Source organism: Cardiocondyla obscurior, linkage group LG11, assembly GCF_019399895.1.
Source record: "Cardiocondyla obscurior isolate alpha-2009 linkage group LG11, Cobs3.1, whole genome shotgun sequence".
NCBI classification, from domain to species: domain Eukaryota; kingdom Metazoa; phylum Arthropoda; class Insecta; order Hymenoptera; family Formicidae; genus Cardiocondyla; species Cardiocondyla obscurior.
In genome coordinates, this window is record NC_091874.1 from 815,272 (window position 1) to 841,267 (window position 25,996).

Here is a 25,996-nt window from a genome sequence, read left to right on the forward strand (position 1 = left end):
TTAAATTAATCTTTATTAGGGATTTCATCGCGAAAGTCAGCAAGAACCTAATGGCATAGCTCATAGTCCCGCCGGTGAAGGTAGCGGCAGTGGAAGTGCTGGAAGCGGCAACGGAAGTGGTAGCAACAAAGCAATCACTCTCGGCGAACACGTTGATCATATTGTGTCTAAAGATTACGGCCCTCCTCATTCATCATATAGATCTTATGGGTAAGTTTTCGCACAAAGCAATCGACATAATTTTACGTTTGACAGTAATATTTAATTTAATATTTAATATAAATTTAATATTTAATTTAAATACCTGAAAAAATAAAATTTGAATTATTTTTTTAATCACAAAATTAGCGAACTTGTGTCGTGAATAATGAAAGTTTTATATTTTCTAAATAATAGATACCAAATTTCTGAAGATCAATGGAAAAGACGAAAAATTAATGAGCCGGATTCGGTGAAGACTGGAGATGAACGTCAAATAATACGCGTTGCACAACAAACGCAGCAGCAGCATCAGTCATCGGGAAAGCAGCAATATCATTCGGTCGAGCCGGTTTCGCCGCCAGAGGCAACTACTAATCATTACGGACGTCGGTTTTATGAATCGAGCACTGCCACATCCACTTCCGGAACTCCCTCCAACAAGCCGCATCAGATATCGCCGTTCGATTACGTGAAAAACAAGATTGTGGAGGTGATGCGCACTGAGGACGATAAAGCTGGCGGTGGCGGCAGCGACGGTGGTGCGGGTCCCGATAGAAATGGAAGCGGTAATTCCGTCGTTGTATCCGAGAAGGATGAAAAAGGGGCTAGTACGGGAAGCGTAGAGAGAAGCCCATCGAGTGGTGGTGGTAGCGGAAGCGGTAGCGGTACCGGTGGCAATAGCGGAAATAATGAGATGGTGGTCGACGATGCGGGTGGACCAAATCAGACTACACGTGAACAACCACCGCCCCCGCCTGCGCCTGCAGCCACCACTACGTTTTATCCATTCAGTGCGTTAGGAGTACACACGGGACCACCGCCGGCCCCGCCACCCGCCACAGCCACATCTGCCACTGTACCGAAGTCGGAACAGATGCAAGCCGAGCCAGCGCCGTTGCTCTCTTCGCAATATGAACCGCTCTCGGATGAGGATTGATAGTCCTCTATAACTGCTCAGCGTTGTAACAATTTTTACGCTAAACTGACATACGCTAGCTTGTCGATGCACGACTATACAAATTTAGAAGAATGCTGTGGAATACGTCTTTTTAGCATACTTGCAGATTGGACGATTTATCAACGCTTTACGGGCAATCAGAAGCCACACTGCGTTCTTGTCGGTCGCCAAATCCTAATCTAATTTAAGAGACTTCTTTTTATATATGCATATATATGCAAATATATGTATATATAAATATGTATGTATATACATATATATTTATACGTGTATGTATATATATATATGAATATATGTATTATAGAAATATGAAAATTTGCGATCTCCGGCGAGGGTAAGTGGAAAAGTATGACGTTTTAAATGAAGTCCCACACATATTGTTGTTTTATGAACTCTTTGTAACTCATTGTATTTTAGTCAAACATCATTCCCGCGTTACGCAAAGAGAGGTAAAAACATTCACGAATACTTGATTTTATTTACCTTCTCACGGTGTTGCGCTGGCTTTCAGTTAAACATGTAGTGACGAATAGTTTTATCTAATAATTAGTTATTTGCGATGTATAATTTATATTTAATGCCGATATGGACATTAAAGTTATCTGTATAAAATACATGTATATGTATGTACACGTCAACGTGAAAAAAAAAAAAAAAACCTATTACATTTGACCGCCGCGATTTTAATGGGCTCTTTTTTTTTTTTTTTTTAAATAAAATCTCGCGAGTTAATTGTACATACAGGTTCGGATTTTAGTTTAGCAAAATTTTATGAACGCGATAGTTTCAAGAATAAATCGTTACATAATTGTTAAATAACTATACTCGCCTATATACATATACATATTTTTCACTTTTTAGGTTTTTCGATACTCGCATATGTATATGTGTATGTTAGTGTTTCATTTCGCAAGGGAAATAAACCGAAATCGACACTCGATATATATGTATATCCATTCTATTTCGTATATGTACTAATATATACCGAGTGTACGAAGCTTTAGTCGTTTGATCGAGGTGAATTATTATTTTTTACGTTGACTTGGGCTTGATTATAGTCCGCAAAAAGACGTCGGTATACGCGCAAGCATTCGATCTGTGAAACATCTAGGTCTATATATGTATATCCCATGTTCACAATACAGACGCTTCTTTTGTACATAAATGAAAAAAAAAAAATATATGTAATCGTTAAGCGATAATAATATACAACGCTAATGAGGGCGTGCGTGTTTTTATTTGGAATGAGTCTGTGATGTATCTGGGATTAATAGGTTCGACTGTGTTACATACCAGTGCAAAACATAGCCCGTAGTTCGAACTGAAGGTAGAGAGCAAGAAAGAGAGAGAAAAAGAAAAAAAAGCGCGATAAGGTACGTCTAAGAAAACGTATTCTGGCATGTGTGAGTAAATACGAAATGACTAATTGAGATATTTTGGCAACGAGAATCAACTTTCGACAATTGTTCTCATCTTGATGAAATGGGTTTGAGAAAACGAGGAAAAATATTGTAACACAAAGTGTATTGTACATAGTATATAGTATATATATTAATTTCTAAGTTGAGCAAGTAATATGGCTAGATAATCCGTACACACTATTGTATAAGAAGACTAGGTTTAGTGATAAAGTCGACGTAGCCAGCATTTAGGAATTTAAACAGCCACGAACTGATTTTAGGAGAAAAAAAAGAAAAAAAAAAAAAGAGAGAAACTTTCTCCCAAACTCTACTTATTAATAAACGACGGCAAAACAAATAAGCAGGCGATTAAATTGATGGAATTATCATTCGCGAAGCGAAATTGGATGTAGATTTATTTGTTTCAAACAAATCCGAGAGAAAGAAAGAGAGAATGTGTAAGCTCTATCACATACACAACGCACATACACACGCGACACATACACGTAAAAACATGCATACTTTTATACAGCCTAATTTTATATTTGTAGCTTCAACTCTTTTGCGATCTGCGCCTTGTTTCTTCGCTGATGTGACACCTGATGAATCCTACAAACGTCAACCGCGAGAGTTACTTCATTCAATCGCTGCGTTGTGAGTCATTTGCTTCTGCCAGATTGCGCCTCGATTATATATGTATGTTTCCATGTTTTGGATGACTGAGATATCAAGACTAAAGATTCGCTGTATAAAAACGACTGCCTTCATTCACATGTCAAGATTAGACGATTAGCTCTGACTCATTTGTGTTTTCACTTCTTTGCATCTGCGATACAGCGAGTGTATCCTCGGCCCCCTAAGTATTCACTAATTAATTTCTTATTTCTAATTATAATTTTCTTTTTTTTATCACCTTCCATAACAAGCGTCTAGACGAGAACAGGTTATTACGTATCGCTCGTCGATTCTTTTCATTCTTCACGTAGAACAACAGAAATGTGTTACATCTTATAAAACACTTTATAGAAAATTTATTAGTATTATTTAATTACGATTCAAAGATATTGTTTTATTGAGAATTTCATCGTCAAGCTTTTCATACATCCTCTTTAATTATATACCAAACGTGTAATGTCCAAAACTTTGCGGTCGATTTTTTTACATAGTCTACAGTTGATTTTCTAATTTTAATATGACATTTAACGAGATGAAAAGAATCGGCGAACCTCACGGAATCCCTGCATCCTGTCGCAAAGGCCGCTAACCTCCAAGGATTCTTCATTGTACAAAATATAATTGTTGAGGTCCTGATAAAAAAAAATCGTCAAATGCTTCCAGAGTATAAGTGAAAATGGATATGTATATCGTATAGATAAATGTAATACATAACAGGTACACGTATACAGACACACATACCGAAGCAAATTAATCTAGTTAGCCCGAGGTATGAACAACATTTTGCGAACAACGGCGCGACAGCCGTGACTCGATCTTCGTGCTTCTTCTTAGAAGAGGTTACCATCGGCGTCACGTTCCTCCTCGTATAGTACCTGAGCGACACACAGAACCCTGCGATTTAACGATCATCGTCGTCGATGAAGCGTGAAGAGTGGTGTGAGATCCAAGTCCGGCAACCAAGAAGGAGACACCTCGTAGTCTTAAGAGATGCCTAAAGAACAGAAGTACCGTAAGAGTTTTCGCTGTAACTTCTCAAGAACCTCACAAATGTTTGTCGTTACATTTTTTTTCTCATATGTATCCACTTATCTGTTCACATTTCATATCTCGTTCACGATAGATTCGAATAAATTGATATTCGTTCGGGAATCGCCGAGGAGACTCGCACCACTCTGGACAAGATCTTCGCGCTCTCGAGGAACGCCTTGACCTCAGGAACATCTTCGGACACGCGCGTGTAAGGGACGGGCTCTGCGTGTACGCATATTAAGCGCAAAAAAAAAGAAACACATACGAACATATATACCTACATACGAACAGAGGATAGTTGTGAATTGAATCCTTGCTCTGTTGAGGAAAAAGGGAAATCGGCGGCGTGTACATATAATGCGTGATATTTTTAGCGAAAACACACCAACTCCCTTTCGTCGGGACGTATTTAAAGAGATCTTCGGGGTGTCGGGTCTTTCGCGCGGGGTCGATTATTCAGTGATAATTTTCCTGTTTCTTAATAAACGTTTCGTCGATTCTGCGACAAGAATAACTCGATTAATAATCTAATACTTCCTCTTTTTTATTAAATGGATTAATTAAAATATTCTTTAATTTTATTTAACAAAAAAAAAAAATAAATTATACATTGCTGAAGTGTCCAAGTTATCGAAATCGTTTCTTGCATCATTAAGTTTGTGATATCGTAATAAATTAGTGTTCATCCTCGTTATCAAATGATCGGACGGTGAAAAAATAATTTAAATGATTATTGCCGCCAAGTTTTTAATTGCGTTTGTGTTTTCGAGAGAAATCGTCCGCGTGTAACAGTTTCAGATACAATGCAGTGCTATAATAGAATGGGTAAGAAGAATAGGAGATGAAACACCCGTCGGACGTCTCTTTCGCGAGAATGAAAGACGCGTTCTTCGCGGAAAAGAAAAGACGAAAGCGAATTTTAATCGCTGCAACTACCGAGTATCTATATTAGAGATTTAAGCGACGTTGGGGGCATAAACGTCGCGTGTATATGTACCTAGGACTCATTTGTAACACGTCGCGAAAAGATGATCGACTAATTTGTTCGGTGTGTCTATCGTTCGATCCCTGCGTCGTAACGATGTTACGCGAAAGATAAGCCTGTACATAGTGATATGATAACGCCGAGGTACACACAGCTCCCTACCGATTGTTGTATCATAATAATATAATAATATTAATATTAACGAAGTGAATAAACGCATATGGCGCGATCGCAGAATTGTCAAGCTAGAGTAAAAAAAAGATTAAAACAAAAAAAAAAAAAATAATAAAATAAAGATGAAAAAAAGAAAAGGGGAGAGACGACGAGAGACGAGGCGAAGAAAACTATCTATGAAACGTGATTATTATCCACGAAAAACACGCTCTGTTAATGCGACTAATTACAAAACAAAGTAACTAAAAAAAAAAAAAAAATTAATTATAGCGAGCGAGAGCATACCACGCCTACAGTAAAACTACAGATGTAGCATACACGATAATATTATTATCAAAACAGTTCAATGTAAATTGTTATTTTTGTTGAAATAAAAATCACCTCCGTTATAATAAGGAGTATCTTCTCGCTTTCGCCTTTTGATTTCGTGACGTATCGTTCCCGAACGATACTTGATCCCGAAATGCAACATATACCGCTGCGCTGTTAAAGCGATAGTTATCTTAAATTAATTTACTTTTTCATTCGCTTTATTTTATACAAAGCGTATACAAAACATACATACATTGTAGACATTCTCGTCGCTTCGCTCAACAAGTAACAAAGACTTCGTTGAAATCGTTATTATAAAATATATAAACCTAAGTATATCTATCTCACATAAAAAAAAAAAAGCACACTCGTCCCTTCGCGGTCAAAATTTATATTATTTCTATACATTATGATATTGTACAATGAGGAGTACATTCAAGGCACCTGTACGTAGGAAACATACGCATTGCATTTATAGATGTGAAGTAGATATAAAATATTGGACGTTAAACAAATATGATATAAAAATCTTAAAATCTTTCTAAAGTTACTCTCGTACTACTGTCTAAAGTGGAGCTATTATCAATAATTGGTTCTGCAATTTTTCTCACATCCAACTAAAGATCGACACTATAGTTAACATTTTTCAGAACAAGTCATTCACAGATATATCATTTGTCGAAATAGAGATACATTAAAATATTTAATTACCATTATTTTGAACACAAAGCTAACCACTTGTTTTACCTTTCACGTTACGCATTCGAGATAATAATTGTGTAATATATTAATATATCCATGCAAATCAGGTACGTGAAAAAAAATCTGTATGCTCAGGTATATTATTCATAAATTTAACATAAAATAAATAACGTTTCTAAAAAAATGCTCGTGTACTATTTTATATCTGTGAGTATAATACTATGTTCGTTTATAATAATATAATTTTATATGTATATATGAATATAATTATTGCAATATTTTTATGAAATAGGAAATATTTTATGTGCGCAATAGAGCATATCGATGGAGGTAGTTTTTTTTACACTTTCAATTAATGAATGATGCAATAGATCTAAAATAAAAATATTAATATTCCGCGCATAAAACTTCAATATTGTCATTTCAGTTTGTCAAATCTTGCAAATAATTGCATACATTTAATACATGTAGCAAAAGTATCACAGAATCTGTCGTTCTACTATTTGCTTTCGAAATCATACTTGAAAAATACTACGTTCAAATTATTTAATATATTCTTATTACAAACGCTAGTTCTATTTTTTCGCGATAAAGTTTATATGAAAATATAAGCTATTTTGTTCGATCTTAAAATAGTAGACAAGTACTTTATATCATTTAGCATATAAAAATATATAGCAAATTTATGCATATACCTATAATTTTAAGGCAAGTTATTTCTCTTTTAGCAATAATACGTTTGTCTCGGTTAATGCACGTGTGTATGTGGTTAAATAATTCGAATGAGATAAATGTACCGATTCGAATGTCATTCGTAATACGAGGGGTACAATATGTTCCATAAAATAGCCGCAGTCATAAGACCTGTATAAGTAAACATGCTTGCCCACCAGACAACTTTCTCCCAAGTTTGTACCTCAAGATTTCGAAGGATATTTATGCCTACCAGAAGACCGGCTATAGCGCCAGCCAAATGAGCCACGTAGCCGATCTGATCGTTGGTGTCGAGCACGTAACGATTGTATACAGCTTGGCCGACGTCAACACTCGTGATAACGAGAAATACTAACAGCTGTAGTACAGCAAATTCCATTTGCGACCAGTTCATTATGATAGTCGCTACGTGAGCGGTGATCAATGCATAGACTCCACCCGACGCACCGGCCAAATAAACCGTCGGATCTGAAACGGATGTACCGAGGGAACCGGCTAGCACTCCGGCTATGTATATCATTAATACTCGCCACCATTTGTGAACCATCTCTAGTGGTATACCCAACATAATTTGCACCAGTAGATTAACGACCAAATGGAAGACTCTGAATAAATAAAATTAAAGAATTATTAGAATATACATTCAATGATTCGTAATACAGCAATGTAGGGACGATAAAAATAGCATTATTTTACATACCCGACATGCACGAACATATACGTTAGATACCGCCAGGCTTGGTACCTCTTGTGCGGATTATAAATAAATAATGTAGCCGCTGGTCCTTCTACAGAAAGAGATTTGTGCTTAATCACATCATACATGAATAAAATGATTTCTATTATCGATATGATTATCATTGCTACAGCCGGCGGTCGACAACTGTACTCTTCTTCGTACAGCCCATCTGGATAGTCGCTAGAGTAGAGAGAAGATTCCGTTATTGTACTTGTTTGTTGCTGTAGACTGTTAAAACGTGCAGAACGGCATCTTTTACTAATCATAGCAGCCTGGGGAGAATCACCAAAACTCGAGGGAGGAGGAGAAGGTGGTGCGTGCATTACAATACTGATTTGTCGCTGGGGATAATACCTCGAGCCTACAGAAGTTTGCCTTAACGCGCGGCTTGGTCGTTGAGGTATCATAGAGTGGACGTATCGTTGCACGATGTGTCCAAATATACCCTGCATGTCCTTTCTATGGATCTGTAAAAAGACTGACATATCACTAATAATATAAAAAAAAAAATATGTATATAATAAAATTAATAAGTAATGATTAATTTGCGATAAATTGAGAATTTCTGACTTACCATCGCTATAAATTCAGGGTATTCTAAATAGCCAGAGGCATCCAAATCTGCCTTATGCATTATTGTGCGGACTACCCCAGCAGGGATATCTTTCGAAAATTCTGGACCACGTATCATTGCTTTTAGTTCTTGTAGCGATATTTTTCCATCCCCATCGAGATCATACTTTTCAAAAATAGCTTTCCAATGCTGTAAAATAAATAAAAATTAAATTAATATTATTTGAGCATAAGTATAAAACGTCTTTTTTTTATATAATAATGAACAGGCTTGCATCTTTTCACAAAATAACGATATAAAAAAAAGAAAAGCAACGGCACAGTAAACATCTAAATAGATATAGCAATAGAGGTTACATATATATAAATAATACACTTATAGTTTTCTTTAATATGAGTCATACACTTAAGTCTGTTAAAAGTTACCCATGAGTCATTTGTAAAGAAATATAAAATATTACTTACAGCTTCATTGTACTGCAGTGGAATGGTCACTGCAGTCTCCCCCTCTCGACTAGTCGACATCCTTATTAATTTGAAACCTCTGCAAAATAAATAGATAGGGGTTAAAAATATTTTTTATGCCTTACTAAAACTTAGTAAATTTTATTTGCAGATATTGAAGCTAGAACGGTAGTAGATCTCTCACTCATCCAGGGACCGCCAAACTTGCGTCTCTTGGACTGTTAACGCTTGCTAATGACAAGAGATCTCAGGGAGAGCACCGAGGAGGCCCGGCTCGTTGCAACTGGAGGATGTTACTGATAATTGTGTAACGACCGAACGGAACGAACGCGGGTAACAGGTTTTACCTGGCAAGCTGGGCACGGAAGACGTAGCTCGAAGTGGCTCGCTCGTTCTCACAAGAGAAGACGTGACACGTCTCGTCCGATATTTGGAACTACTCTGCGGAAGGCGCGAGCGACAGGTCGCCAGGTAATACCTTCACTCACCGCGCACCTGCGCCGCCCGTGACATCGTTCCCTTGCGTATCGAACGAGCCTGATAACTCTTTCAACGATGACACATTTTTCCTCTTATCTCTAGATACGTGGTATGACCGCGTATCGATAGGGACACCGCGGCGCGACGCTCCCGCGTGGCGTCCTGTCACAGCGTGACGTCACGAGCGTTGTAAAACACGCTGTCTTCATGGTTCCACCTGTTGTTGCCCGCCGCCGGAGTCCGCGATCAGCGCGCGTCGCCTGTCGCCGAATTTTTTTTTACGCGCGCGATGCACACAGCATACGTACCCTAACCTTCAAAGCTTGGGCTGCGAACGACCTGCGAGGGACGGCGGGAAAAGCCCGCGAGCTCACCTCGTGATGACGGCTTGGGAAAACCTTGGAGGGAAGAGGGACGCGCCACTGACCTTTCGCGACCGCCGCTCTCCTTCCTCGCGATCGGACTTTTCCACGCCCGACTTCTCGCAAGCAGACAGGTGTCACCGGAGACCGAGCGGGAGAAAGTTAACGGTACAGCTTCCGTACGGCCGAGACTTCTTGCCGCGGCGACGCGGGAGAACGACACGCGAAAACTGGGCGAGAATCGGACGCTTGAAGAGCCCACCGCGAGGTTAACCGGTCTACTTTAATATTCACGTTAATGTACTTTCGCAGAGCCTTCGACTCCCCGGGGGATACCGAATCCAGGAACCTCTCCTCCACGGACGGCTTTCTCCTTTCCTCAACCGAGTTCCGACTGCACCCTGACTTCCCCTTTACTTCCGTTCCCTTGAATCGGGCACACGTATGTACAGGATGGGATAAACGATAGTCGATCGGCTTCTTTTTTTTAATCAGACCAACCCCGGCGTTCTTTTTTTAGTAGTGAGTACCGTGTTATGTACCAAGCGGAATATATACTACATACATACATACACAATAGAAAGAGATTTTTTTTTTTTTTTTTTTTGCTTTATTTTAATCATTTGTGTATGTCTTTCTTTTTGTAGATGCAGGATATACGGTAGACAATTCAAGGTTTTCGCGATGCGACGCACGTTTGAGAACGCCCGTCGGGGAATGTGTCTAATCACGGAGAGGCCGCGACAACGGTCGTTCATCAAGGTGTACGTCGATGTATCGTTCTGACTCATTGGAAACTTGCTAATGAAGCTATTAAAAGAAATAGAGAGAGAGAGAGAGATAGAGAGACTCTCTTTGCACGCGCGAGGTACATAGGAGAAATATGTCTGTCACGATTGTCTATTGTTCATGTAAATGCGAGTTTAAACGGAAATGCATTTTTCATGTTAACAATGATATTTTTTCCGAGTCAACTAACGAGTATATCTTTTTGTTTTTTTCGCGACGATGAAGAGTGCGGTGACGGCTGAACGCTGGTGACGAGCAAACTTCGAATACGACGCCGCGCGTCTCGAATTTCGCGATGACGATGCCATACCGGCGGCGAGGTTGCCTAGCGACGCTCACGAAACAACAAACGAACCACCCGAGCATCTCGAGATCATTGACAGCTACTGCAGCTGATTTAGCAGTTCCGCAGCTGCCGATTCTGTTTTTGTAATAACAATCAAATCGGTCCCGGGACGTAACACCGTGCTTCAAGGAATGGCGTGCAGGAAAGAGAGAATGAAGGTAGCGGCGTGCTACAGAGTGAACGAACCGATACGTAACTTGAAAATAAGGTGTGTCTTCTGAATTTAAATGCGCGTGACGTAAATCGAAAAGCCGTAATAACCGAGTAACATATTTAGCCACGTGAAAAAAGTTATGCATCGTATTGCATCTTCTTGTCTTTCGTTTGACGTATATATTTATCGCTCGATTAGGATTTTTAATTAAATTAAAGCTTTAATTGAAAGTTGAGTATAAAAAGTTAAACGATTGAACCTGAAAAATTTTCTGCAATATGAATAGTACTTCTTCCAGCGTTAAATTAACAAGAGAATTCCACAGGCTGGAAAGCGGCTGTGTTACTGACTGTTTATCATATAAATCCATTAAGCTTGCATCTGAGAATAGATTTATGTAATCGATTAAAAAGCAAATGCTTATCATTTATCCATTAAAACGAGCTATGCTATTTTACATAACTAAAATATATTTTAAAAATTAGTAAATTTTATACTACTGTGAAATCAAAAAGCTGAAGGAAAATAATTTAATAATTATTGTGTAAAATTAATTTTTTGTTAAACGATTATTTTTATGAATATCTCGTAATCCCAATCATGTGAAAATTGACCGAAGATTTGAAGGTTGAGACTGAGAGAACGTGATAATATAAACCTCCGACGTCGAAATATTATGTAACCAATCCTCATATATGCTGGCCACCTTTCCTTCATGCATCACCATTTAACATTTGTGTCAGTGATTACATCGTTTGCTTCGAGATAAGGTCCCTACGTTTTTCACGAATAAATTAGTCGTTTTCCAGAAACATTTTAAGTATCATTAACTTAAAAACAATGAAAAATCCTCAAACTTTTAGTAAAATTACATTATTGAGTATTATTATGTTTACTGGAATGTAATAATGTGATTAAAAAAAGTATGAGAGGATAGAAAAATATTCTTTAGCAATTCAATACAACCAGGATACTGGTATTTTTGTCATTATGTTTTTTTACATGTTGAAAGAATTTTTTAAAGTCCTTTGTGTAAGAATTACGTAAAGCTATTTACAGGCTTTTAACTCAGTTCTCATAATTAATTCGTAATCACCGGACGGGAATAGTGAAGATGGAATAGCAAGAATACAAATTGAATTTCTCGCTCCCGCAGAATCGAAGAACGAATCTTGGGCATCTGGCCGCGGACCACCTTTTCTGAATTATACCAGATTTCATTTCGTCAGCATTTATTTGTTGTTTCAGAGTGCGAGTCGTGCAAGAGAGGTCCCCGCTGTCCGAGTTACTAGCTGAGGAATCCAAGGGCGGCGAGACCAGAGACTCGAATTTCTTGGAGGAGGAGAATCGTATTTTTAGCTGGCAAGATAAGGTGTTTGGCCCGTTCGAGATTGATTTCTATGGAGACGAGAAAAATTGTCTGACTGATTGTCAACGGGAATATTATCGTCGCATACGCGAAGAGGAGCTGCAGGGCGCACGTTTGTACTCGTATACGGAAAACGACTCCTATTATGCCAACGACGATCTCTTAACGGCACCTTATAGGCAAGAATCGAATTTAATTTCTAACTATCATAGATATTTTTTATTCGATTTTTTTTTTTCTTTTTAATTCTGAATATTATTCTCATTTACAGATCATATTTATCCATGAAGAATGAGACCGCGTTACCAGCCGTGCGTAATCGAAAGTCTTTCCGAGAGCGATATAACAAAAATGTGGTAGACAACAAGACCACGGATACCACTGTCCGATCGAACCATTATCTTTACACCGAACGTTCCACGATGTACGTGATGGCTGATCTTTCGCGCAAGGATGATTCTGTGACCGTTGTCGGCTCGATAGACTCGGAGACGTTGCTCTGCACGGTAACATATGACAAAGCGCGGAAATTATTGATAATCAACCCTGATTTCACGCCGGATGAAGAGCAGCACTACAACGTCACCAACGGCTACGGCGTCAGGTTTAATTACCGAATCGAGCACGTTTCTGAGGGCCGGACGCCGCTGGAATTGCAAGAGCACCGCGAAAACGCGCGGCGTGTAAGTATGCGGCTATTTACGACGCGTACAATCTACATACCAAATGTTCACGTCACCACGCGCGCACCGATCAAAAGACGGTCTTTTCGTGGAAAGACCAATCTCGACATTCCCAAGTGATGTCCGTTTACTTGCCCCGTAATACAGTTACGCTAATATCCGATCATTTTTTCCGCTCTGACTCATTCGTTTTTTTTTTTTCTCTCGCTCTCCGTTTCTCGTTCTTCTTTTTTTTTCTTCACCACATATATAACGTAATTATTATTTATGACTAGTAATTCATAATGTTATTATATTGTGCTATGTTAATAATCGAGGATCGAAAATAAGAGATGCAAAAAGATTCTTTGAGACTAACAAATTTTCATATTAGTTTTATATACGTGTAAAATGTTTGTCATCGTTACTTTGCGAAAAACGCATTACAATCAAAGGAGCATAGTGCACATAATTATTTTCTCGCAACAATGACACTTCTTATCAGAAACTATTTTCATAACGTCTAATAGAATGTCCAGTTTCTAATTACATTGAAAATGTTGCAATTGCAATAGATTAATTGTGATAATGTTAAACGAATATTATTCATTATAAGGAGTTATTTATATCTACATTACATTATATAACGAGCGTGTAATTTGTTTCTTTTGAAAACCTCGACTAGTGATTGATTTTATTGTTAGTAGAAACAGTTCTCAATTGTGCGGTAACATCCGGTCAAGTATGGACAAGCGTGACGCGACACGTGGAGCACCGGGCGACATCGTTTATTGAATGTTTATCAAGTTGGATGAGCGCGATGAGAAGCAACTTGATTTATGCATTTATCCGACCACTTTCGGTGCAAGTTTGATTGCCGTCTGCCGTACAATTCGTCGCGATACGGCAATCAGGAGTACATTATTCGAGATATCAGAAGAACGTTTTACGTTGTGCGAGTGCGTTATCAAAAATCTCTGTCAGATATTTAGGAAAAGAGGATAAAAAAAAAAAACGGATGTGCACTTACCCCACGTAGGAGATCTCCGAGATTTGACGCATCGCTCGCTGATGATAGAACATGATCGCCGTATCGTTATGTACACTGCAACTGTCTCCAATACTCGGCGCGAATTACGACATCCTTGCGGAAAATCCGTCAGTTCACCAGTGTTCTTTCCCTCTTCCGATCGTTCGAGAAGACACACCCAATGATCTTGCGGCCTATCGATTTCCTCGTCATACTTTCGGGCATGGTAGAACACCCAGCGAGTCCGAACTCGTGCTAATCGGCATCTATTAATGATGATTACAGTAGACGCGTTGCGTTTCTTTGTGAAAGCGCGCACGTGCCCGCCGAGAGCCCAAGTTGATCACCGCACTTCCTACGATCGACTGAATCCTATGGTTCTCCGACTGTCTTCTTGAACGCTCTCATCCATGAGGCTGTAGCGCTATCAGCCTATACGTGTGTATATACAGTTTATACATGCACAGCGAGGCAGGAATATATCTGCGAACATAGAAGCGGCTTTCGCACACTATCTCACGGTAGTAGGAGCTCGCGCTTTATCATTGCACTTCGCTGCAAAGTGGTGGAGATTAGGAAACTCTATTCCGCGCTGTCTTATAATTTAAGTAAATCGATTATTCGGATATTAACGTTGTAAATTATTAACTTGATGAAATATTAACATAAATTTTTTTTTTTTTTTTGCAGGAAGTACAACAGCAGCACGCTCATAAAGAAGTAGAGCTATACAAGGAGCTGCAATTGCCACCAGCAAATTTGTCTACGTTATTCATAGCTTTGGACATTGCGTCAGCTCATGGATTTTCTTACGACGGATTATTTGTTACGTATTTCATCGATTTGCCGCCGCATTGGAGTACAAAACAGAAAGAAAGGTTGTTCGGCCGAACTCAGAAATGCCTTTTACAAAATAAAACGGCGCATTTTAGTTACTGCATGGATATATCCTTGCATTATCCATCAAATGGATTTCCACAATCGAACGGCGATGCATCGTCATTCTGGCCTCGTTTATTATTCTCCGCCGCATCTTTAGATAGTTGGACCAGGTAATTATGCTTGTAGAATGTTTTTTGTCTTCAAGTTGAATTTAAAACTTTGTTTAGTCAAACAATTTTATCGTACATTTCATATATATTTTTATATACTTTTTTCTAAATTGTTGGCAATATTGAAATACACAGAATTCACTTGGTTTAATTTAGGTATCGAATAGAAGGATATGCAGCACTGCCAATACCAATGACACCTGGTAGACATGAATTTACAATTCCTATGTGGCGTGCGAAAGGAAGTATTATCGACACATTGAGAAGATTTTTCGTTGGTGGTTCTTACGAACTCGAAGATATAACATACTGCGGTATTCCAATAGGCCACGAAGGCAAAAAATTAGACAAGTCAAACTTGAAAATTGTACCGAGTGGAAATATTAAAATTTATATGAACACAGTCCTTCAAAATAGAACACATATGAAGCGTTCGAATTATCAAAGAAACGACTCTGATGAAATGAACACCGACACGCTTATGAATAACGTTGAAAATGTTTTGGAACAATTTAAAGCCGCTAAAGAACGTATGATACATATAAAAGCAATGAATTCTTAGATATAAATTATCCGAATAATTAAAAAGACTGATTGACAAGTTAAACGACAAGCTAACTTTAATTAGTATATGTATGTGTATATAATTTCTAATAAATTTTAACTATTTTTTTTAATATTACAGACCTTTTTTAGAAAAACAAGAAACTTAATTTCTTTAATTTAAAAGGTGAATTTGGGCAACTTTTTCCAATAAGTTTCGGAACACAACGAGGCTTTTCGCGCATCCACGATACGCATGTATGTACCAGAGAGCCCAACTCGGAATCGCGGCTTCCACGCGTGCTCATGCAGAGGCTCGTCCGTGTGAAGCCAGCACTTCGGCTGCCGTCGGATAGAAGAAAAGGCCAGAGCTATACACTGTCTGTCGCCGGCAGTTATCGCAGATCCGCTTCTCGGCAACATCGGCGAGTTGTAAGAATATGACAAAGACTAAAGAAACTTCCATCAATATTAGAAGAAGAGAAAGAGTCCTAAATTTAATAAAGTATAATTGCATTATAATTTCTATATCTTTTATTTCTGTTATTTTATTAGAGAGATTTACATTATTAAAAATAAAAATTTACCAACACACAAAAATTTCTATGAATAAAAAAAATTGTTATGGAAGAAATTCGAGTTTATTTTAGAGCGATAAAAATTTACGAAGAAAAAAAAATCTTACATTGCTGTTCACATAAAATTTTAATTTAAAAAGGACTTTTTCTCTCATAAACATCAATTAATTACGATGTCGTACAGTCAGATCCCAATTACAGTATTAACAATATTTTTTTTACATATCTCTGTGACGAATGGATTTGTCAGAGTCATTACACATCGAAAATAGGATTGGCGAATATTAAATCAATTGATAAACGTGATTTTCTGTCATTCAAACTTGAATAAACGTTTTTCAAGTAATACGCGCAATATCACACAATTCGGAATTGTTGATGACAGGAAAAGTCCACTCAATACGCGGCTTTATAAAATCAATTATTGCGAATAATAACAATTTGCAATGCAATTTAGAGTTGACTTGTTTTCAAAGTTTTTTTTTTCCAGGTTTTCTATTCTTTCACGTCGAAGAGCACCTTTATTTTGTACATATAAATTGATTTTTTTTTAGAAATATAATCTAAGTGATAATAAAGCAAGAATGATAAAAGAAAGTAACGTTTAAAATTACAGAAATCGCTTCGTGACAGTCACGGATTAATGCTGCTCACATCCGCAATCACGAATCTTTATATTTCGATCGCGGGAATTTAATTCGCGTTATCAACGTACGCACTTACACGCTTTTGATAAAGGTTATTTACGATCGCTCACGTATACATGGATCTTAACATTACATTATATACGTATACATATACCTTGTACTAGACGCTGTCGATAATACAATTCAATCAGCTCTCAATACAGAGAATATGTGGCTTTATTACGGTATACTGATCCACTTATTCGGATTTCTTCTCGCGAATTCGGGCAAAGCGTTCGACAATGCCGGTAAATATCCTTCATCTTTGGAAAATAAATTGATGGTGAAATTAAAAACAGCGACACGACTAAAGCACAATCTTGGAAAAGTTCTTCACAAGTTACCGGTAAGTTTCATTCTTCGAATAACAGACTTTTTTTTACATAAAAACCCTGAAAAGGTACTGTGACATAAAAGATATATTTAAATACATGTATAAATTTCATCTAATCGAAATAATTAATAAATGATTTTACAGTACATTTCGATAATTTCAATCTAATATAAGTACTTGGACTTGAGCGTAGTAGTAGACTTTTCATTAATTTTTTTTTAATTTCACAGATACAGAGTTACGAGATGCAGCAGTCTATAAAGATAATCGAGGATTACTTGAAAACAGGCGGTTCACTACTCGACTGTCTCGATATTTTACCTTCCTTAGAATACGCGCCTATTGGGGAGCAGATAAACAGTATTCTTAAATCGATGGAAGAACATTTGCCGGATTATCTTTTGCCGGCGATATCTTTTTTACGCCGTTCCCTATCGGAAGGTTTTTTGGACGTCGACGAAATTTATAAACCCATCCTTGGTTCACCAAAAGTCGATCCGTTGGAGAAGATTTCCTTGAAAGAATTGAAAAGAGCGACTTCACCGTTGACTTATCAGGCATCAGTGAAGGACATGAAAGGACCTTGGCCGAAGATTATCGGCGAGACGGCAGCATTGATTCACGATAAGATCCTTCTTCCTCGTTCTGATTTGATTGCATACATGTTAACAAATCTGCGGATACCAGACGCGACGACGGAAGCGAGAGAATCGATTGTGCTTCTCGTCGAGCATCTAAAATCGCATAGCAAACATGAATTGACTGGCTTCAAAACATCTTCTGACCCATACAAGTTAGTCGTCAACACCTTGTCGAGTCTAACCCTGCAAAATAACACGCTAATAGCCTTCAATGTGTTGCTACCGTTTCTGCGAAGACCCTCACAGTGTCGAGGATCTGCAGAGTTCGGTAATTTATTCTTTGAAAACAACGCTCCGAATTACACTTCGCTAATATGTCGAGACAGGATAACTTTTAGCTCGAAAGACGGTATCGCGCTTCTTTCCATGATTCAGCAAAATACAAATGTGTCGGATATTATCGAACAATTCTTTCCCTTTGAGTATGCGTCTTGGAAAGATCTGTTATTGGCTTATGTTGGTCAACTTAGACGTCAACAGACTCATCAGGGCGAAATATCAAAAATTCTAGACAGCGTTTACGGTGAGTTGATTCTGCGAACTAATCGCAAACGCTGGAAATTTTTAAGAAACTCAATTATGACCGCGCCGGTCCTCTCTGCGATGGCCAGAAGAGAGACTTCCGTCAAGATTCAAAGACTTTTTATGGATGTGGCTTTGGACCGAACAGTCAAACCGGAAATCTGGCTGGAAGCTCTCGCTTTTGCGTCTTCGGAGAATGTTAGCGGACCGATTAGTGCCACAATAAAAACGCTAAAGGCTTTGCTAGCTTCAAATTTTATTCCGTCTAACAGCGTCTTGATTATGAATATTGTTGAATTAATAACCATATTCGATAACAGATTTAACGAAGAACAGAAGAAGTGCTTGAGTCAATTAGAAACATACTCGGCTCACTCCACTCAAGTAGAAATTAATAGAGAGATGACAATTAATAACGTCGATGTGAAAGATCTTTTTCAGGCTTTAATGAATTTAGACACTTACACGAACGAATACAGAAGTTTGGAAAATTTTTTGTCGCAAAGCAACTTAGAGATGAAGATAGGGCAAATTGATTTAAACGCCCATCCTACTAGAGGTAGATTACTAGCGCACTTGTTGCAAGTGATAGAACGTACCGACAGTATCGACAATAATTTACGACGTCTGGCCAAGCAGTTCATTGACAATGTGTCTTACGAAGGCTATGGTGCTGGTACTTTATCGTATAAAATTTCTAGTTAATACAATGATTTTTGTTTCATTTGCTCTGTCAATGATTTTGTTCTATGATTAACTAAACCACATATTTGATCATTCTGTCAATATCTTTCTCTAGACATATAACAAATATTAATTAAGTTTTTCGAACAATTATTAATTTAAAAAATACAAATTGTTAAATATTGTAATCCTTTAATTATTTATAAATGACAAAACTATAGTATATTACATTAATGAAAAAGAAACGTTAAAAATAATATTGAAAACACAAGGGAAAATTACTATTTAACAGAATCTTAAAGTGTAAAATATGAACAATTGCTTCACTGGCAAGTATCTATTCACTATATGAAATAATACGACTTTTAGCTGATCGAAAAAAATATTAATTAGTCATTAAGGTAATGCTTTCCAAACATATTATATGTATGTGAACTTTATTGTGCCAATTCGATACAAATCAATTTGTATATAAATAAATTTATTCTTTATTATCCAGAATTTGTATTCTCCAACAGACGAGCTATTGAAGTTTTAAAAAATTACACGTCACTAAAATTTTTAATTTTATTATCTATTTAACTGGATACGTATATCACATACATGTTATAGATTCCGTATATTATATCGCTCGTTTATTAATATTAGAAAGTTTACATTTATTAATATTAATTAAAGATTCCCGTCGTTTTGTTAATTTTTTTTTCCTTTTTAAAGAAATAAAAAGATTATTTCTACGCAAAACTGCATATTTGATAAAATTATTAAACTTAAAATATTTAACTTTATTTAAAAATAAAGTTTAAACTGATCAACTTTTTGAAAATAGATTGATCAGTTTCTAACAAATCGTGTTCTTTGTCAAAACAGAAATCTTTAATGGGAAAATGAATAAAGTTATAAAAGCGAAGTTATCTTTCCTGACCTCCTTGTGACAGAAAAGATACATTGATGAAGCGTTTCAAAGATAGTTAATTTTTCGCAATTAAAAGGAAATAGCATAAATGTAAAAATGTATAAAAATTTCTTTTTATATGATAAAATTATGTTCTTTATTGTCCCATTGCAGAAAGTAAGCAAAAATTTCCGTTTTAAAAATAAATCACTAAAGAATGGATAGGCCCATAACAGGGATAAAAATATAGCAAAGTATAACCACATATCAGACTTAACTCGCATCAGGTTGAAAATATTGTCGTGCAACTGCGCCTAATACGATTTCTGCACTGTACACATCTGTGAAATATTAAATGGGAATAATTACGTGCTGTACGGTATAATATTACTATATAATGTTTTCTATAAAGTCAATAATATCTACTGTACTTTTTTTAAATCTTTATTAATCAATTATTTTTCTGTAAAGAGAATGAGGTAACAATTAAATTAAAATATAATATAATTACTTACTGATATTTGCACGTAAGACATCAGAAAGAAGATGGAGGTCATTGTCATGAGTGACGATAAAATAACTTAATTTTCCAGCATTTATCTCTTGTATTTGAGCGATTGATCTACGCGTTTTCTCCATTGTACCCCCCGCACTTTCTATTATTTCCGCAATCGCTGAAGGAGATGGTATTACACTCGGTGTAACATAAAATATTTTACCCTGCATGAACAAAAATATAAAATATTACAAATAAATTCGTTATTTGTATTTATAATAATGTGTATTTATTGTACAATATAAAAATTTATCTATATAAAGATATATAATCCGTTACCTTAAGTACCGTTCCCCGATTGGGATTCGCTAATATTTTTTCGATATTGCAATTAAAGTTTTTCTCGAATTCCGGGTCGCCAAGCATGTATGGACTTTCATCCACAAAAGTGTTTTTTGCAGAACATTCAAGCAACCACTGAAGGCTAACAATAAATTTACATCGTGATAAACAACATAACAATTTTACCGTTCGTAATGGTGCCGACATTATGAGATGAGTAGCATCTCGCCAGCTAGAAGCCAAAGCGCCACCCAATTCTCGAATTCTCTAAAAATTACATAACTCTGTTAAGAAAGTTTTAACAGTAAAGAGAAACAGTAGTAATATATTTAACATTGTAATCAGTAGAATTCCATAATCGCGATTAGCAACAAAATATATAAAATGAAATAAATAGTAAATAAAATATTAATTGCAAAAAAAAGATGTTTTTTTTTATATTAAATATCTTAAAAAGTAGAATAGATAGTATTTATTTAATACCTTTGCATGATTTTTAGGGTTTATACCAGAAAATAGTATTTTTGGTTGTTTCTCAGGAGGTGGAGGATCAGGATTGCTAATAACAATTGGTTCATCCAAACCCAGAAGATGTGGATCTTTATTTAACAGTGGACCATCCAAGCGTGGTTTTTTGTATTTTCTGATTGAATTTGGACCCTGACCAACTTGTTTTACTTTATCGTACGACTCTTGTGTAATATTTATTGGCAATTTCCAAGCAGCTGGAATCAGAAAATTTGTAAAATTTCATAGTAATTTATTGTAATTTCTTTATGATAATCTAATAAATAAGCGTTATACCCATGAGGTGAGGCACTAGTGAATAATCTAGTCTGAAAGGATTACTCAGACTAAACTGTTGATACTTTGGACCCTCAAGTTGATGCAAAGCATTCATCTGCCCGCAGAGTAAATCTGTCAACCATTGTGCATTTACTACGCTTGTTTGCCACTCACGTGCTTTTTTATATTTCTGTCCATCTGGCCTAAAGATTATTTACAAACAATTATATAAAAATTAAAAGAATATCAAGTAATCAAATAGAAACAAAAAAACACCATAAAATACATAAAACAAAAAATTTTATAAGTAGTATATTTAAGATATAAGATTAAAACAGTCAAAGAAATGCATTTATTACCTTCTACAAACAAGAAGAGTATTGTGCCTGGAGAAGTAATTTGTGTATTTTGCACCTAAAGCCTCTAACATATATTTGACTTTTGCTCGTTCTTCTCCCTCAAATCCGGAAAACGATATAATTTGCTTGCCACATGGAAGCTCAAGTAAGCCAAATGGCGTTGGAAAGTGAAGAACATTCCAAGGTGGGAGTACTTGCTGTTTACTGACAACATCAGAAAGCCAATGTGCACTGACGCAACGTTTTCCCTCGCGCAATGCTTGCACTACAGTTGGATGTTTCTGAGTAATAGCTAGCACATGTGTTGCACGAGTACAATATTGCGTCTCTACTTCGCCACCATGTCTTTCAATGACTTGTTTCCAAACTGAAACTTCACTAGGACGTTGCACATCATATTCGACAATGACGAAAATACATCCTAATAGAAACAGATCTGGTGGCACTGAAAATAGATATATTATTTTATTATTGATAAATGATAATATATGATATTACAATACTAGATGTATTTGTAAAATAACTTCTTAAATCATTATGTTACCTATATTATATATATATATTATATATATATATATATATATATATATATATATATATATATATATAAAATATTATCTTTTCATTAATAATGTTCTAATACATTAATAATATAATAATAATAAAAATAACGTACATTTCAAATTTGGATTGTGACCGTAAAACTGAGCTTTAGGTTGCGGTATAACTGGAGCATATTGCATTTTTATAGGTGCTCCTGATGGCGCACCATTTGTTATATTCCCCAGAGTTCTTCTCTGATAAGCAGCTAAGAACTGTGGATCTTGTGTAGGTGGAGGTGGAGGACGGTGTTGCGCAGTCATCAATCTCAATTGGCCAGCTGCACTACCTTCAGCAGCACCGCCTTGCAATCTATTTGTCAACATATTTGCTAGCGCAGTTTTTGTTTTAGCATTTACAACAAGTTGTTGATCTGGTGGAATTTGCGCGTTATTCGGTAGGGACGTTAATGGCGGTTCTTGTTGCGCGCCTTGTTGTTGCTGCTGCTGTTGCTGCTGCTGCTGCTGTTGTAGATGTTGTAATTGCTGTAATCTAACCATCTGTTGTTGCTTTTGTAACTGCAATTGCGCCAACTGTTGTGGCGTCAACTGTGCCTGTTGGAATGGTTGACCTGTTTGTGACACTTGTGGTCCTTGAACAGCCTGACTGGCTGACACAATGACTTGATTGGAAGAGTTTATTGGAGTTAATGCTGGTGGTTGTACTCCAGGATGTACAGGTTTTTGTCCTGGAGTTTGTGCAAGCTGCGGCCCCATCATCTGTGGTCGAGCTTGTTGAACCCACTGTAAATTTCCTGCCTGTACTGGTTTACCGGGGCTTCTTATAACAGCAATGTGAGAGCCTTGTTGTCCCTGGCGATTTTGCAGCTGCCTCTGCACTAACATGTTCCGTTGCTTTTGAATCTTCTGAATAAATTGAGCTCTCTGTTGCGGATCCATTTGCTGCAATTGTTGATGTGTTTGCGCATCTAAATGTATTAATTGCCGAGGAGGCTGAGGTGGTTGTTGATTCCACTGTCCTCCAGTTCTTTGAGGACCAATCTGTTGTTGCCTTTGCAGCTGCAAATGATACTGCTGTTGCTGCCATTGTGAATCTCGTTGAACGATAAATCCTTGTTGATTTGGCCCGATTAATTGCTGATTTTGTGGCTGTTGTTGTAATTGACCTTCTCTTATGACAAACTGAGAATTCTGTTGTGCAGATTGTTGAAGTTGCTGTGAAATCTGTTGTATTTTCTGCTGCTGCTGCTGTTGCAATAAAATAAGTTGTCTCTGTTCAGGAGTGAGTTGTTGCGGTGAAGTTTGTTGTTGAGTTAATTGATGCTGTCCTGCTATTTGTTGTTGAGAAGGTAGCTGCTGCTGCGCTTGCTGCATTACTATCTGCTGTTGTTGCGTTAAATGTGACTGCTGTGTCTGCAATTGTTGTTGTGGAATAATTTGATGTTGATTTAATTGTTTTTGTTGAGGCGTTAATAGTTGTGTGTTCAGTTGATGCTGAGGTAATTGCGAATTTATTGGCTGTTGCTGCTGTTGAGGCATAATCGGTTGTTGAATTTGAGACGATTGCTGCTGGTTTAAAAGTTGTTGATTGTATGGTGGCTGTTGTAATTGTTGTTGATGCTGAGTTAATTGCTGTTGCGATGTTAATTGCTGTTGTTGTATTAATTGATGTTGCATATTTATTTGCTGCTGTTGTTGAGATACCTCTTGCTGTTGTATTTGTGACTGTGCCGTTTTTATCGGCTGAGAAATGTTATTTTGCTGAGATGTCTGTGGAAGCCAATTTGTTTGATTTACATCCTGATCAGAAACTGATGGAGTAACTGTGGAAGTGCTTAAACTGGTCGAGGAAACTGATCGCGGAAGAAGTTGTTGCGACTGTATGTTTACGGTACTCTGTCCGTTAGCCGAATAAGGAATTGTAGATGCACTAGTTATACCAATGCAATGTGAGACGCTCGAAGACACTGGTGGACTTGGCTGATTCCATGGCATACGTTGTTTGAGTTTCTCTAACATGGCCTTGGTCTTATCTTGTTCTTCTTGTGCAATATTGTTACCTGTGTCTTCATCCATGAATCCAGTAATCATGGCCGTCGAGCTATTTGGAGACACTAATAATCGAGGATGGTACTCCACTTCGCTAATAAGAGTACCTTTTTTACAACATTCTGTTATCCAGTCAGGAGTTACAATAGATATATGATATCGTGTAGCAGCTTCATACTTTACACCACTCGCTTTGCCCGCGACTAAATGCGTGCAATATCTATCCAAGTGTAACTGGCACTTGCCACCTTGAAATGTTATCATTGCCCACAGAGACTTGCTATCTGCCCGACTTACTTGAGATAGACAGACACATATGTTTGAAAATAATTGATTCTCTTCTGGTGAGAAATATTTTGTTCTATTTAAACAAATTTAAGGAAATGTACATGTTATAGATTTGATTATATATTTAATGATCATGATCATTATCAATTTAAAAATATTTTTTACCATAAGCTTTTTATTTTAATACATTTTTTGCATTTTTTTTCTTTTAAAAATTATGTTAACAATTATCTAATTTTTTAAAAAGGATACGGCAGAAGCTTGTTGCTTTTAACAGAACATAGAATCCAATTCTGTGTAACTGCTGGTATCTCATACAGATCCTTTGCTTCAGAGATGTCATTTTCTAATGCCTCATTGCCTGCTATCAGATGTGTAACATAATCACTAAAATAATTAGATCTTTCAGCCCCACCTTCTTGCAACAAATTCAAAATCTGCAAAAGTATTGTCTGCAGTTAATAAATAATAATATCTAACTTTAGACACACATAAATTAAAAATAAGACAGAACATTGTCAACTTAAATATAAAAAAAATTGTTGCATGAGAAAGAAATAATCCAATCGTAAGACATTTATGTAAAATGGTTCCAATCTAAATTGTAACCTTTGTTGACGATTAAAATATGTTGGTTTTACAGCGGAAAAAAGAAAAGAGCATTGTAGCCGTCGAAAACATAATCCAGTCAGTAGTGACAGCGGTGAATTTCACAAATGTCGGATTATCCGCACGAGAAAAACGCGGGAAATAAATGAGTATTGTCACGTACCTTCGGGTCGCCCTCACCGCTGACGTAGTATTTAACGCTGGCAAACAGAGCACCGTCGAGCTTCAGATCTTCGAGGCCAGCGCGTATGTCGCCCATTTTGCCGGTATTCCTCCACGGTATGCTTATGTTCTCAACATCGCAATATCGACGCGCACCGCGCGAACCCGCACTCCGAGATATGACTCCGCGATATTTAATGACAAAAATCTGTCGCGACGCTTCTGTTATTATTACGATTGCAGGTTATGTCGCGAGTTTTGCGTGGCGCTACGCTACGACCCGCACGT

The 25,996-nt window shown here is 37.0% G+C and overlaps 4 protein-coding genes across 20 annotated transcripts in view; 2 read left to right on the forward strand and 2 right to left on the reverse strand.

The window, feature by feature from the left end:
* Smr (nuclear receptor corepressor smrter) overlaps positions 1 to 5,715 on the forward strand; it is a 73,066-nt gene extending 67,351 nt beyond the window's left edge. For all 7 annotated transcript variants that reach the window (XM_070663125.1, XM_070663124.1, XM_070663126.1 and 4 more), the window contains 2 exons: positions 20 to 210; positions 397 to 5,715. In XM_070663125.1, coding sequence (XP_070519226.1) covers positions 20 to 210; positions 397 to 1,138 — 933 coding nt within the window. In that variant the 3' untranslated portion in view covers positions 1,139 to 5,715. The remainder of the gene's footprint in view (positions 1 to 19; positions 211 to 396) is intronic.
* A 222-nt stretch (positions 5,716 to 5,937) lies between these two features.
* Rho-4 (rhomboid-4) lies at positions 5,938 to 14,563 on the reverse strand. 7 transcript variants are annotated; one of them, XM_070663159.1, is made up of 6 exons: positions 14,123 to 14,555; positions 8,931 to 9,009; positions 8,467 to 8,655; positions 8,247 to 8,359; positions 7,854 to 8,072; positions 5,938 to 7,758 (listed from the first exon to the last, which is right to left on the reverse strand). In XM_070663159.1, the coding sequence occupies exons 1-6, from the start codon at positions 14,173 to 14,175 to the stop codon at positions 7,248 to 7,250; spliced, it is 1,164 nt and encodes a 387-aa protein (XP_070519260.1). In that variant the 5' UTR covers positions 14,176 to 14,555; the 3' UTR covers positions 5,938 to 7,247. The 7 variants fall into 7 exon arrangements, with proteins under 7 accessions (XP_070519260.1, XP_070519255.1, XP_070519262.1 ...); XM_070663154.1 differs by having other exon boundaries at positions 7,854 to 8,359; positions 14,123 to 14,563; XM_070663161.1 differs by lacking the exon at positions 14,123 to 14,555 and adding an exon at positions 10,077 to 10,161 and having other exon boundaries at positions 7,854 to 8,359.
* Mks1 (Meckel syndrome, type 1) lies at positions 10,172 to 19,663 on the forward strand. Of its 5 annotated transcripts, XM_070663153.1 has the most exons (9): positions 10,172 to 10,294; positions 10,420 to 10,640; positions 10,787 to 11,115; positions 12,310 to 12,609; positions 12,702 to 13,113; positions 14,813 to 15,174; positions 15,331 to 15,807; positions 15,905 to 16,149; positions 16,786 to 17,153. In XM_070663153.1, exons 3-7 carry the CDS (start codon positions 11,039 to 11,041, stop codon positions 15,734 to 15,736), a joined length of 1,557 nt encoding a protein of 518 aa, XP_070519254.1. In that variant the 5' UTR covers positions 10,172 to 10,294; positions 10,420 to 10,640; positions 10,787 to 11,038; the 3' UTR covers positions 15,737 to 15,807; positions 15,905 to 16,149; positions 16,786 to 17,153. The 5 variants fall into 5 exon arrangements, with proteins under 5 accessions (XP_070519254.1, XP_070519252.1, XP_070519250.1 ...); XM_070663151.1 differs by lacking the exons at positions 10,172 to 10,294; positions 10,420 to 10,640; positions 10,787 to 11,115; ... (1 more) ...; positions 12,702 to 13,113; positions 14,813 to 15,174 and adding an exon at positions 17,546 to 19,663 and having other exon boundaries at positions 15,742 to 16,149; positions 16,786 to 16,823; positions 16,912 to 17,327; XM_070663149.1 differs by lacking the exons at positions 10,172 to 10,294; positions 10,420 to 10,640; positions 10,787 to 11,115; ... (1 more) ...; positions 12,702 to 13,113; positions 14,813 to 15,174 and adding an exon at positions 17,546 to 19,663 and having other exon boundaries at positions 15,742 to 16,149; positions 16,786 to 17,327.
* Positions 19,583 to 25,945, reverse strand: Ptip (PAX transcription activation domain interacting protein). Its single transcript, XM_070663139.1, has 9 exons — positions 25,710 to 25,945; positions 25,190 to 25,374; positions 22,717 to 25,010; positions 22,041 to 22,485; positions 21,700 to 21,884; positions 21,379 to 21,620; positions 20,893 to 21,162; positions 20,573 to 20,777; positions 19,583 to 20,398 (listed from the first exon to the last, which is right to left on the reverse strand). The coding sequence occupies exons 1-9, from the start codon at positions 25,803 to 25,805 to the stop codon at positions 20,331 to 20,333; spliced, it is 3,990 nt and encodes a 1,329-aa protein (XP_070519240.1). The 5' UTR covers positions 25,806 to 25,945; the 3' UTR covers positions 19,583 to 20,330.
* Positions 25,946 to 25,996: the final 51 nt, after the last annotated feature.

What these genes read in the sequence shown, in the direction of transcription:
- Rho-4 (XM_070663154.1), bottom strand. Translation starts at nt 14,175, where the DNA reads ATGTTCTATCATCAGCGAGCGATGCGTCAAATCTCGGAGATCTCCTAC. An exon ending in TCGGAGATCTCCTACGTGGG is followed by an intron (nt 9,010 to 14,122) that starts GTAAGTGCACAT and finishes TTTATTTTGCAG; the next exon opens with AGGTTTCAAATTAATAAGGA. An exon ending in TATATGTTCGTGCATGTCGG is followed by an intron (nt 7,759 to 7,853) that starts GTATGTAAAATA and finishes TTATTTATTCAG; the next exon opens with AGTCTTCCATTTGGTCGTTA.
- Mks1 (XM_070663149.1), top strand. Translation starts at nt 17,151, where the DNA reads ATGTGGCTTTATTACGGTATACTGATCCACTTATTCGGATTTCTTCTC. An exon ending in AAGTTCTTCACAAGTTACCG is followed by an intron (nt 17,328 to 17,545) that starts GTAAGTTTCATT and finishes TTAATTTCACAG; the next exon opens with ATACAGAGTTACGAGATGCA.
- Ptip (XM_070663139.1), bottom strand. Translation starts at nt 25,805, where the DNA reads ATGGGCGACATACGCGCTGGCCTCGAAGATCTGAAGCTCGACGGTGCT. An exon ending in GCGGTGAGGGCGACCCGAAG is followed by an intron (nt 25,375 to 25,709) that starts GTACGTGACAAT and finishes ATACTTTTGCAG; the next exon opens with ATTTTGAATTTGTTGCAAGA. An exon ending in ACTCTTCTTGTTTGTAGAAG is followed by an intron (nt 21,885 to 22,040) that starts GTAATAAATGCA and finishes AATAATCTTTAG; the next exon opens with GCCAGATGGACAGAAATATA.